A 12,333-nucleotide genomic window follows, 5' to 3' on the forward strand; every position below is an offset into this window, starting at 1 on the left:
TGACTTGCGTCAAGACAATGAAAATGCACAAACATTGTTTGCTAATCTGAGCGTTAGACGCCTTGACAGGGACAAAGCTCAAATGGTTTTGAGTGTTTCGCAAACCAAAACTAGCTGCAATATGCTGATAACTTCAGCGTAGTTATAAAATAATCAGCTTAAAGTTATGTATCGCTAATAAGCTTAAATTGCAAACGTGAATTAGCATTAGAACCGCAAGCTTAAGAGTGCGTTGTGCTTTAGCTTAGAAAACAATTGTTGGCCATAATCTCTGCCGGCAAATTCAATATTAAATGCTAATCGGCAATTGAATAAACTTGTGCCAGCAGTAGCAAATTGAGTTGAGAACACACACACACAGACACACACATACGCATACGCAAGCTTGTGCAGACAGCCAGCATAATTATCGTTATCCTTGCTCTATTCGGGGCAGAGTGCAAAAAGGGCACAAAAGACAATCGAGAACAAAACAATTTGATAATTAATCGTTTTGAACTAACTGACACTCCCCTGCCACACACACATATGCAGCAGCATAATCACATCATATCATTTATATCGGATGTGGTTGTGTGTGTGTGTGTGTGTGTGCCAGCGGAAACGGAAACGGCAAAAACGCTTGTAGCCCCACTGCATGGCTATTGTTGTTGCCTGTTTGGGTTTTAGCTTGTTGCTCAGCAGTCGTCTGAGTGTCGGCCAGGCTGAGGATATGCGTGTCCTTGCGTTAACACCCAGCCGCAGTGGCCCACTGCCCACTGACCGCGACCTCTGATGTGTATATACTTATAATAAATAAGCCTTTAAGATTATGTCGCATATTTGTTTTGATTAATTATATACGAGCATTTGGGGCGGCCACTCGCTGTCTGTCTGCTCATAAATATTATGTTATGTTGTATAATAAAATGATTTCAAATGCTATTGTTTGGGTTATTATACGGTTTAATTGCTCAGTTTTTTGATTGAGCATCAGCAGCAGCAGCAACTTTAACATGGCCTGAATTAAGCTCTCAGCTCAGCTCAGCTTGAGACTAAGCTATATTGAAACGCTTGTCAGCTAATTGGGTTACACACACACACACACACGTACAGACAGCATGATTATGATGACTTTGTTCCAGCTAAGCTGTTTGCATTTTGATGCTGATGCTGCTGCTGCTGTGTTTGCCAATTGACAGCAGACCATACTACTTACTAGCTGGCAAATGTTGCTGCTGCTGTTTGGCCAACAATGTAAAACAATTACATGACTTTACAATTAATTTGTCTTTACAATATGATAACCAGCTCAGAAGTGACAACGAGAAATGGGCACAGCGGCTGCTGCAGCTCCAGCGCCAACAGCTCACATGCAAGTCAAACTGTCTCTCATGCTCTCACGTAAATGTAAATGAAAATTTCAAGTGCTCTTCGTGTTGTTGTTGTTGCTGCTGCTGCTGCTGGTGGTGGTGGTGGTGATAGGACTTGGTCAATGTGATAATGAAATTTGCAGCATGCAGTGGGCTTGTCAGTATTACTTACTTGCTGTGCAAGTGGCATGTGGCATGTGGCAAAGCGCCTGTGTTGCATTGTCACAGCAATGCAAGGATATCATCTTGGCTTTTGACACTCCAGCGCTGTTTTGCTTCACTTGCTGTTAGATCAACATTAGGGATGGCACTTGCATATATCGAATATATCGATAGTGCAGCAAGTCTTTTGTTTGTTGAATTAAATCACACTTATTTTTAAACTCACGTACTTTAATTTGTGCTTACTGCCAGCTCTAACTTACACACACACACGCACACATGTACACATGCACTGTAATCTAATCAAATGACAATAAACTTGTGCTTGTATTCGAATTTGCACTTGTGCTTGCAGCCTGCGCTCTAGTTGCCATATTAGCCTCAATGCAACTGGCCTGTGCTTGGGTTTGGGCCTGGGCGCTCTAACATTATCGCCATATCCTTGGCACTTTCTCTCTGTCTCTGTGTGTGTGTGTGTGTTGCTGAACTGTAATTTAAATGTCATTTATTTTAAATGGAATAACTATTTCAACATGCATGATGCCCAGCACTACGTTGTCGTTCTGCCTCTCTGTGCCTGTTGTGATTGCAAAAATGATTGCATGTAATCACTCATACGACACATTGGTCAAAGCGCCTTACGCTTGTACGACACACGGATTTGTTATGCCTCAACTGATGCTTGTTGTGGCTTTCATAATACAATCAATCATTTTATAAACATGGCATTTACACATAAGAAAGAAAGTAACACTATTGCTATCAGCGTTACCTGTAAGCAATAAAATTGAATCTCGCAATTACAATCTATGCATAGCTGATGTGGTCAGAAGGCTCCACGAGCGTAAGAACTATAAGAGCATATAGTTCATTAATATTGTGATAAGTCCGGAACTAAGTATCCGTAACAGATATCAATTATTTCAATGGCTATCGATAGATATTCTTGCAACTCTAGGCAAAATCGATTTTGGCAACTCTAGCGTTTTCAGCTTCCGGCACGTCAGAATTGCAACGCAGTGAAAAACACATTCTATTTAGCAAAGTGCACACGATATTAATTAATTATTAACAAGCTATATTAATATTAATGTACCATGACAATGTTTGAGCGCTATTCACTTAATTCCAAGACAAGCTTAACAAACTTGAAGTTGGTGCACGTGCTTGGATGGGATGGCAAAAAGTTGCGAGTACCGAAAACTGTGGGCTACTATAGAGAGCCGCAGAAAATGGAGTTTCCTATTGATCTAAAATATGGCTTTGATAAATTTGTACCAATGCCACCGGAATGTTTCAATGTGCTGCACGGCATGCGTTATCTCATGCAGCTGAAGCCGGAGGAACTTTTTGACCAACCGTTTGACTTTTGCACCAATCGCCGTACGCTGCTGGAACTTATTGGCCTCAATCGCATGAAGATGCGCACACTTGTGGCCAGCAAGTTCAATGGCTGCATTTATATCAAAACGGCAGACAATGTGAAGGAAGGACAAGCTGATGTCATTCGCATGCGCGACACTTATGTATTCAAGCTGCGTCAATCGCTTGTTGTTGGTAAGCAAAAAGCAGCAGGCACCAGCACTTGCAATTCCATAATTAATCAACATTGCATTTCGCAGATAAGCCAGGCGATTTGCCCGATATCGAACAGCCCATAATTAAGGGAAAACAAAATTATGGCATCTTTACTGCTGAGCTGGATACTATTAGGCTGCTATATTCTGCCGAGCTGACTGGCGTGGAGAACAGCGAGCTGTTGGGCAATTTGTAAGTAGCCAACATCGCCACATTGGCGTCTTAACAATAATTGTGCTTGCAGCTCTGATCCGGCTGTGCTGCAGCAATGCAACTTGGCATCCATCAAGATCTTGCCGAATCATATGCAAGATGATTATTATGTTAACTATCGCATGAGAGCTTGGCTGCTTCAGGCTCACTTTGCCAACATTAAGCGCATCCATCTGGGCTTCTTCAATGAAAATGGCCAAATTGTTGCGCCCCTTATCACCGAATACTCTACGGAGCTTTTGAATGTAAGTACGCGTCACACAGCAACATCAACAGCTTGTTTATGTTAAATTTATATATTTAGAAACAGCACTGGTGCTTGCAATGCGAAATGCGTGTACTGCGTACATTCCTGGAGGATATCAGCATGCGCATGGCCAACGAGGACTGTCCATATACCACGCATATATTCCATGTGAAAGGCTCTAATGTAAAGTACGAAGTTCGTGAGGGCAAGAATGAGTATAGTTTCCTTGATCAGGAGTTCATAGACTTTATGAAACTAAACGCATGTTAATATGTCGCATTTGCATAAATACATAACAGCTTTTTTTAAAAGGCAACAACAACAACCATTAATTGATAATTAATTGACATTCAATGTTAATTAATATAAACAAGTGTTATATCAATAAGAGTGTTAGCTTCATTGATCAGCAGTTCATAGAGTTTATGAAACTGAAGACATATTTTTTGTTTGTTCAAGTACATAAATTTAATTAATTTAACAAGTGTTATATCAAAAAGAGTTTTAGCTGCGTCAATCAAGAGCTCATAGAGTTTATGAAACTTAACGCAGCTTTTTTTTTAAAAGCGCAACGATCACACTTAAATTTGCAATCGATATCGTTGCAGTGTTGGTCAACAGTGCTGACAGCTGCTCGTTGAATGGTCACACTGCATTTGTTTGTTTTTGTTAATTTTTATCAACTGCATTAAGCAGGTGAGTCCACAAATTATAGTGAAGCTAACTCCCAGCTGTGCGCGCTGGGGTCAACAGTTTAGAGACCTGCTATGGCACTCTGGACGTGATATGTGTGTGTGGCGGCGACGGCGGTCCGTGTGATTAAACTGATATTTTGGAGACAATGTCAGGCAAGGCAGTGTGTGACTAATGGGTCTATGGGTTGTCCGAAATGTCTGTTATTACTTGATAAATCTTGTCGCTTGGTCACACACTTTAGCAGGCAAACAAGCATACATACATGTGTGTGTGTGTGTGCGTGTGTGTGTGTGTTTGTTTGTTTTATGCAAATCCTACGCATGCGAGCCTAATGACAAATGGGTCAAAAATTTGCGGCTAATGACACGAATATGCTTGTTTTAGCCTATAAATTTTGCTGCATAAATAAACCCGTAGCTGCGGCGATAATAAAAAAATAAAATATAGTATATATGTGGTAAACAAGAAGCAAACTATGATTGAAGACCTTTTGTGTGGCTGCAGTTGCCATAGACACAGCACATTAATCAATGGCCAAATAAACATAAGCTTAAGCGAAATGGCCCCAACGGCAAAGGCAAAGGCAAATCATAAAGGTTATGCTTTAAGTTGGCCAATAACAATAAAGCCAAACACATTGCATGCATCAAATTAGAGTTAAATGCGTACGAAAAATATTTACACAAGCTTTTGATTAAATTGCAGCAAGAAGAAAATTTGCTGATTGCCAATTTGTCTGTCGGTTTGGTTATCAATTTTGTATTTGCGTACTTAAGCTAATTTAATAAAGCGGCCAGCTAGAGTTCATTGTCAAGTATTTCAGTACGACTATCTACATGAGTTGTTCAATTCAAATACGACAATGGCAATAAGGCCCAAGTGGGGCTGCATTATTTAGCTATATACAGCACAGGACACATTTGTATTTATATTTGTATAAGCCCGAGGAAAGCTATTTCTGGGCAACACAACTAAGGCAAACAAGCGCTTGGGCGGGGCCACTGCACTAGCATTAAGTAGACCTAAACAAATACATATGGATTTTATGAATTTTATATCAGTTACAGCAGACTTGCTTAATTATAAATCCTTTTCATTTTGTTTAGTAAGTAGTGCCAATAGTAAACTCAAGCCCAACACCTGCTACTGCTGCTGCTACTGCTGCTGCTGCTCAAACACATAAAACATAAGCACTTTCCATTTTCATTTTAACAATTGCTGAGTTGTGCTTGCTATAACTCTTAAAGTTATAGCGTTAAATTCTGCGCCATGTCTGGGCGCAAGCGGTAATTTCAGATAAATGAAAATGCATAAACAAAGAGCTCATTAAATTCTGGCGTAGCCGCTTGGTCAGCAAACAGAAATGCCGTGAGACGTAGTCGCCGCAAAGTAACTGTGCTTAAACCCACCCAACACACTCTGATAAATGGCCAATGTTTGTCCTTGTTGCTATTGTTATTGTTATTGCTGCTGCTGTTGGCTCTTTACACCTGAGAGCGGCTGCGGCGGCTGCTGCATTTGCATGCCAAGCAGCTTTCAACCAACTACTGCAAGCTACAGTAACTACTACTGGCATTGCTTTTCTTTTTATTGTTTGCGCTCGTCTCTCGCCTTGTTTTTTCTTTATTATTATTATTAAATTTCGAATATTTCACGGAAGCTGCGCCGCACCGCCGCGCCGCGCCGCTATCTTGGCCTTTTGCAGCTGCTAAAGCTCCCAAGGGCGAACGGATTAGCAGGCACTCTGAAGCTGAAGCTGTAGCTGGTTTTATGCTTTTGGCTCTCATTGTTTGACTTTATAATCATTTCGATTTGAGTACTTTAAGTTTGTTCTTGCCCCCCCACAGGCAAGAACATTTTGTAAATTGAATTTATCAGAGTAATGCTGGTCAATGCGTCAATGCCTGAGCAATTAAAAAGCTCATGGGATTACTTATTTATTTTTAAGTTAATGCTGTGTGCAGTTCAGTTGCCTTTGAGGCTGCGTAGCGCACAGTGCTTCGAAATGAAATTTATAATCTTCAGTCTGGTGCTGCTCGCTGGCGTCTGCGCAGGCAGAGTAAGTAGCTTAGGCTGAAAATCATGCAAATGCAATTGAATTTAATTATTTTTTTTACTCTATTGCAAGTTGCTGCAGCAGTTTAAGGACATGGCAGCTGAGCTCTTTCCGCACTGCCCAGTGCACGATGAGAACTTTACACTTGTGCCAACTGCTGGCTTAGCAGCAAAGCTTGAGCAGCTTGAGCAGCTTGAGCAATTGAAGTTGGAACTAAAGGCGCTTAGGTACAAGCATCAAAATCATAAACTTACATATGAACTGGCGGCAGCAGCTGAATATGAAATTAAGCCGCAGTTAGAAACTGAGCCAGTTGCCAGCTGCTTGGCCAATCGCACTGGCATGCAAACTATTAAGCCGCATAATATGTCAGAGTTTACAGTACTGTGCGACTCGAGTAATCAATACGCTGGCGCTGGCTGGACAGTCATACAAAGAAGATCAAACGGCTCGCTGCTGTTCGAGCGCAATTGGGCAAACTATAGCAAAGGATTTGGCAGTTTTGATGCTGAATTTTTTCTGGGACTGCACAAAGTGCATCGTTTAACGCATAATCAGCCGCATGAGTTGTTTATATATCTAGCAAATGCAACTGGCGCTGTTTATGCGCATTACGATGAATTTGCCATTGGCAGTGAGCAGCAAGAATTTCGTATACAAAAGTTGGCAACTCACAAAGCTGCAGTTGTTGATATTTTGCAAGCTGCAGCGAATGCAACTTTTAATACAAACTGCGGTAGCTACTCAGGCTGGTGGTTGTCAGCGGAAATTTGTAATCAAATGCCTGAATTTTGGCATCCCAATATGTTTTATTATTCAGGCCGAGGTGTTTATTTTAATACAGCGTATTATACATTTACGCAAATTATGATACGCCCTTGTCTAAAGTAAAAACTAAATAAATAAATAGCACAAATGTCAAAATATTGCCTGTTGTTGTTCAGCAGAGCAGCGCATATTACGCATACGCCGCATGTGATCAAATATTTGCTGAGATATCAGTATTGCGTATACGTAGCGTTGTGTCATTGTCATGTTGTGTCTATGTGTGTGTGTGTGTGTGGACCGCAAACAAACGCTCTGAGCTTACCACAGCTCATACTTGTGCATGCCGCGCATCAAATTAGCGCTCTAACAAGCTGGCCTAAATATTTGCCCAACACTTTTGGGGTTACCGCGCGTACACACCTGCGCACAAAGACAAGCAAGCGTGTCTGTGTCTGTGTGTGTCGGTTTTAGTTAAGTTTCACTGCAATTTATGCTCGCTAAAGCAAACGCAACTCAGCCAAATGGCAAACAAATACATACAAAATCCTATTTGAATTGTAAGTACATATATATATGTGTGTGTGTGTGTGTGTGTGCTTGTGTGGCCTTTGGCAAATGTGTAGACAACGATTGAATGGCACTCACTGGCAACTTTCTATTTTATGCAGCTAACTGTGCGTCTCAATGGGCTGCGCTGAGTAAATATTAATCCACAGTCAAACGCGATTGCTCCACTTTGGTAGCCACCCACACACACACACACACACAGCAGCACACTCAAGTAACTACCCAAATCAATTGCTAGCTGGTTGCTGCTGCTGCTGCTGCTTGGCATAGGGAAATCAATTTTGAAATGAGAAGCACGTTTCAAGCCTTGCAACGTCTTCTATAGTTGCACCTCTTACCCCCCAAAAAAAAGAAAAAGCAAAAAAAATGTAAATAAAATAAAAAATTTGCAGCTGCAGCGTGTTTGCATTCAATTGCCTTTGCCAAACATGTGCAATAAGAAATCGTGCATACCCAAACAGCCAAAGCTAAAGCCAAAGCTACAGCTGAGTAGCTCTCTAGCTCTCTCGCTTAAAATACAATGCACACAAAGTGGCAGCAATTAGTTTGCAATGCAGGCATTCAAACTTAATGTTGGCTGCTAGTGATGGGCAAAAAGTAGGCATTAATCGATTAATTAAATCATATGATTAATGGAAATTGCAAACAATTTGAAAAACAAACGATTAAGCAATGAATCAAACAACATTTACATAAACATATAGTTAATATCAATAAGACCTATCAGAGCTCGTTCCAGTCATTAACAACGTTGCTTTGTAGCTCCAATTAAGCAGCAATAATTTAAAGTATTTTATATTTTTCTTTAGTTGAAATCATTTACAGTATTGAGTTAAATGTAGTAGCACTTTGCACTATGTACGACATAAATTTTATAAAGCGCTGTAACATCCGTAAGCAATCCCGGCAAATAGGGATGTGTAAACAGTTCCTGTACCAGTTCCATTATTAACTATTCTGCTTACTAATAATAATGTTTAAGCTGTGAGTGAAAGTCAATCTTATATTAATTAATTCGAGGAAATACCATATCGGTGTCTCATAATATTAGTGCCAAAATTCTCCAGTTATTGCTATAACAAATTATAATAAAAGCATGAGCAGCAGCTTGAAGAATTTTCCCCTGGGAAAAACTTAAGCTGCTGCCAATTTTCTTTAGATTTGCTGCTACGCTTCAACTAAATTAGCTTCAATCAAATTAAATCAACTTCAACTAAAAATTAATGTACAACATTTGATGATTAATTTGGCTGCTTCTTCAATTTCTAAGGCATTGAGTTGCTGTAATTTTCCAAAGTAATCGATTAATGTTGCAATTTTTCGATACAATTGTGTATCCAGCTGATTAAACGTGCCATCACTAACAATAAGTTGTTGCCGCACTATATGGCTTGTATATAATTTAATAGTGCAAGTCATGACTACTTAATAGTTACACAAGCAAGCATAAATATAAATTAACTTTGCAGCAGGGCTAAAGGAGAATAAAAATAAAACAGAAACAGCAGCAGCAGCAACAACAACAACTGCAAGATTATATTAAAATATCAGCATGCCGGCAACATTTATCATCAGCATGTCCTTGCCAGGTGCCCAACAGCAGCAGCAGCAGCAGCAGCAGAATGTATGAAAATAAATATGACAGTCGAGGCAACGACACAACGACAACGAATAAAAGCGCTAAAAAGACAAATGAAAGTCGATAAATTGTCATGCTGGCGACAGCGAAAAGCAAAAAGGAATTACATGCGCTGCATAACAACAACAACAACAACAACAGCAACAAAAGCAACAACAACAACAAATACATCAAGCGCATTAAGCGCTAACCAAATAAACCTCATTAAAGCATTGTTAAGCTGCAGGACATAATGAAAACCCTTTTGGATTTTTAAAATGCTTGTTAGCTTAATTGTGGTTGCTGTGATTTTGCTGTTGCGGGGCTTAATCATGAATTATTATTAATTAGTTGATTACGCGCATTAAAAATATAAAACAAAATAAAGCGCATGCAGTAAAATTGAAATATCTTTAAACTAATTATTATTATTATCAGTTGTTTGACCTTATAGCGTATAGCTGCTTACCAGCCAAATGGTTATTTAATTTGTTTGTCAACTTTGGGCTCAAGCCTTGTTGCAATTTGTTGTTGCCTGCTTTGCGGCGCTTGAGCGCTTGACTGCGTGCCAAATGTGCGGTTATGCATGCGTATGCGTGTATGCGCGCTTGTGTGTGTGTCTGCTGTGGTTGCTTAAGACAAATGAACTTGAGCTCAATATTAAATGCGTAACCGCAAGTTGTGCCACCTTCGGTGGCAATATAATTAACATTTTGCATTTGACGAACAGCGAACTTTGCTTAAAGTTGCGCGCTCAGAATATTTAAACTGACGCTTAAAGTGTATTAATTTTTATTATCAATGTGCTAAAGTCAATTGCAAGTGATTTATTATTAAAAGCTCAAAGTTTGTGCTTTGAACTTGAAAACTTTGCTTTGTTGTTCTGGTTGTTGTTGTTGTTGTTGTTGTCTAGTTACTAGCTAATATTTATTATTTAGTAGCTCTCGCTAGTGTTTTCATATTTATAACTGTACTTTGTGCATATTTTTGCTGACATGCAGAGTCGAGCACTCGCTGCTAATCCCAAAGGGCGTCATAATTTTATATGCTGGCGCCAACCAAACGATTCCCTCTGGCCAGTTGCAGTAGCAAATCCCAAACAGGAAATGGCCACGGGAAATAATATGGGCATGGTGTGTGTGTGTGTGTGTGTGTGAAAATGGCAACGACAAAAGGCAACGGACATACAAAGTATTGTTGAGATGTTGAGAGCTCGTTGCAGATTTTGCCATCATGCTCTGGAGTTGACATAATTATATTGTAAAATATTGTTGCACACTCGCTTTCGCTCTCTCGTTCTCTCTCTCTTTCGCTCTCTTTCGCTCTGCTTCGCACGCTGCTGTTTGATATACGATGCGGCGTTGCTGCTGTTGCGCTCAATACGCTTTCATATATATTTTTTTTAATGCAAAGATTTATGAAGCGTTGCTGTGTGTGTGTTTGTGTGTGTGTTGAGTGACGTCATCAAATTATTTTTGATTCACTAAATGTAGCCATTGGATTTAGCAGCAGCTACGCACTTGATGAATGAAGCTCAAGCATTAAATAGTTCGCGCTCTTTTGATTTCTTAGCTGCACTCAAATTGCTTTGCAACCTTAAAAGCGGCACGTGCATCGCCTTGACACCAAAATATCTCACAATTTAATGCATTTTGCAGCTGTGTGTGTGCGCCTAACATTTGTCATTGCTTATTATGCATGCCATGAGAGCTGCAAAGCTAATTACTCGAAATTTGCACACACTGTGGCTTGCAGTTTGCAGTTTTGGCTACAAGCAAACAAAGTTGCAGCAGATTAGATTCGAGAATAATAACAGCGCGAAATTCAGCGAAACGAAATCAATTGGAAGGTTGGGCAGTAATTCTGTTTAAAGCAGCGCAACTAAACGAGAGCGTTAATTAAGAATTTAGAACTTATTTATTTTTTTAATGTGAACTGTGACGTAAAAGCAAAGGATTACAAAAAATATTTAAAATTCAATTTAAAAATTATTTAATTATATAAACTTATAGATTGGGAGTGTTAAACAGACCCAACATTTGTTGCAAGGATTGGAGTACACCCAAAAACCCAATCGGGTCTGGGTTAGTGTTATTACTTATTATTTAATTTAAATAAACTAATTTAAATAAATTTCGCGTTAGTTTCCCTTTACATTAATTCACAATCAGTCAAGCAGTGACAAACTGTTTGATTTACAGTCTATGTTATTATTAATTATAGTTTAAATTAAATTTAGCATCGTTTGGCTCTTATTATTTAGCGCAGTCTATAGTCAGTCTACTAAAATATATTTAATTAATATATATATTTCACTTTTATATCATACAAATGCGAACTTTAATTCAATTATTATACAATCATTTATTAAATTAAATCAGCTAATATAATCCCAGCAGAGCCTTTGCTTACTCCTGCCCATATTCAACATGAATAATATTTTTTATTTGCTTATGCCATGCTGCGTTCAATTCCTAATAAATAAAATTAATGTTAACAATGTGCTAAATCAACTAAAACAGTCGCTCAAATTGCTTGTTGCAGTACTTATGGCTGCTAGTGTGGCTGGCCTGCTACAAATATATTTATTTATTTATTTTTAATTGTAGCCTAGAATTAAATTCTATGTACATTGGTATAGCCAGAGCAACAAAGGCCTTCAGGCTGATTTTTTTGTTTTTCTAATTTCTTATTTTTAATTTGTTTGTTAATTTCATGCAGTCTTTTATATTGTTTGGGTTGATCAACAAATTTATTTATTAACATGCTTTATTATTAGCTTAATAATGTAAGGCGCTTTAAACTTACTGCTAAAGCAGCTGCAAATGTTTGAAATGTAACAAATAAATGTGCCAACAGTTGATTTATTTATTTATTTATTTATATAACTGTTAGTTTATGGCTAAAACTAAAGCAGCCCTAGGTATATGGCTACTAGAAGTTTCGGTAATTCCAGCTGCAGTTTGTTATAAAAATATGTCGCTTGGGCTTGCCATGCATGTGGCTTGTTTTTAATTATGTTGTTGCTGTAATCAGCTGCTTATTATCTTGTTTACAGTTTACAGCATACATGTAT

General features: G+C 38.9%; 1 protein-coding gene across 1 annotated transcript; it reads left to right on the top strand.

The window, feature by feature from the left end:
* Positions 1-2,526: 2,526 nt before the first annotated feature.
* Positions 2,527-3,866, top strand: LOC108606077 (maker276). The gene is made up of 4 exons (XM_017995922.1): positions 2,527-3,071; positions 3,137-3,284; positions 3,337-3,550; positions 3,610-3,866. Exons 1-4 carry the CDS (start codon positions 2,612-2,614, stop codon positions 3,820-3,822), a joined length of 1,035 nt encoding a protein of 344 aa, XP_017851411.1. The 5' UTR covers positions 2,527-2,611; the 3' UTR covers positions 3,823-3,866.
* Positions 3,867-12,333: the final 8,467 nt, after the last annotated feature.

Source organism: Drosophila busckii, chromosome X (assembly GCF_011750605.1).
Source record: "Drosophila busckii strain San Diego stock center, stock number 13000-0081.31 chromosome X, ASM1175060v1, whole genome shotgun sequence".
NCBI classification, from domain to species: domain Eukaryota; kingdom Metazoa; phylum Arthropoda; class Insecta; order Diptera; family Drosophilidae; genus Drosophila; species Drosophila busckii.

What these genes read in the sequence shown, in the direction of transcription:
- LOC108606077 (XM_017995922.1), top strand. Translation starts at nt 2,612, where the DNA reads ATGACAATGTTTGAGCGCTATTCACTTAATTCCAAGACAAGCTTAACA. An exon ending in AGCGAGCTGTTGGGCAATTT is followed by an intron (nt 3,285 to 3,336) that starts GTAAGTAGCCAA and finishes TTGTGCTTGCAG; the next exon opens with CTCTGATCCGGCTGTGCTGC. An exon ending in ACTCTACGGAGCTTTTGAAT is followed by an intron (nt 3,551 to 3,609) that starts GTAAGTACGCGT and finishes TTATATATTTAG; the next exon opens with AAACAGCACTGGTGCTTGCA.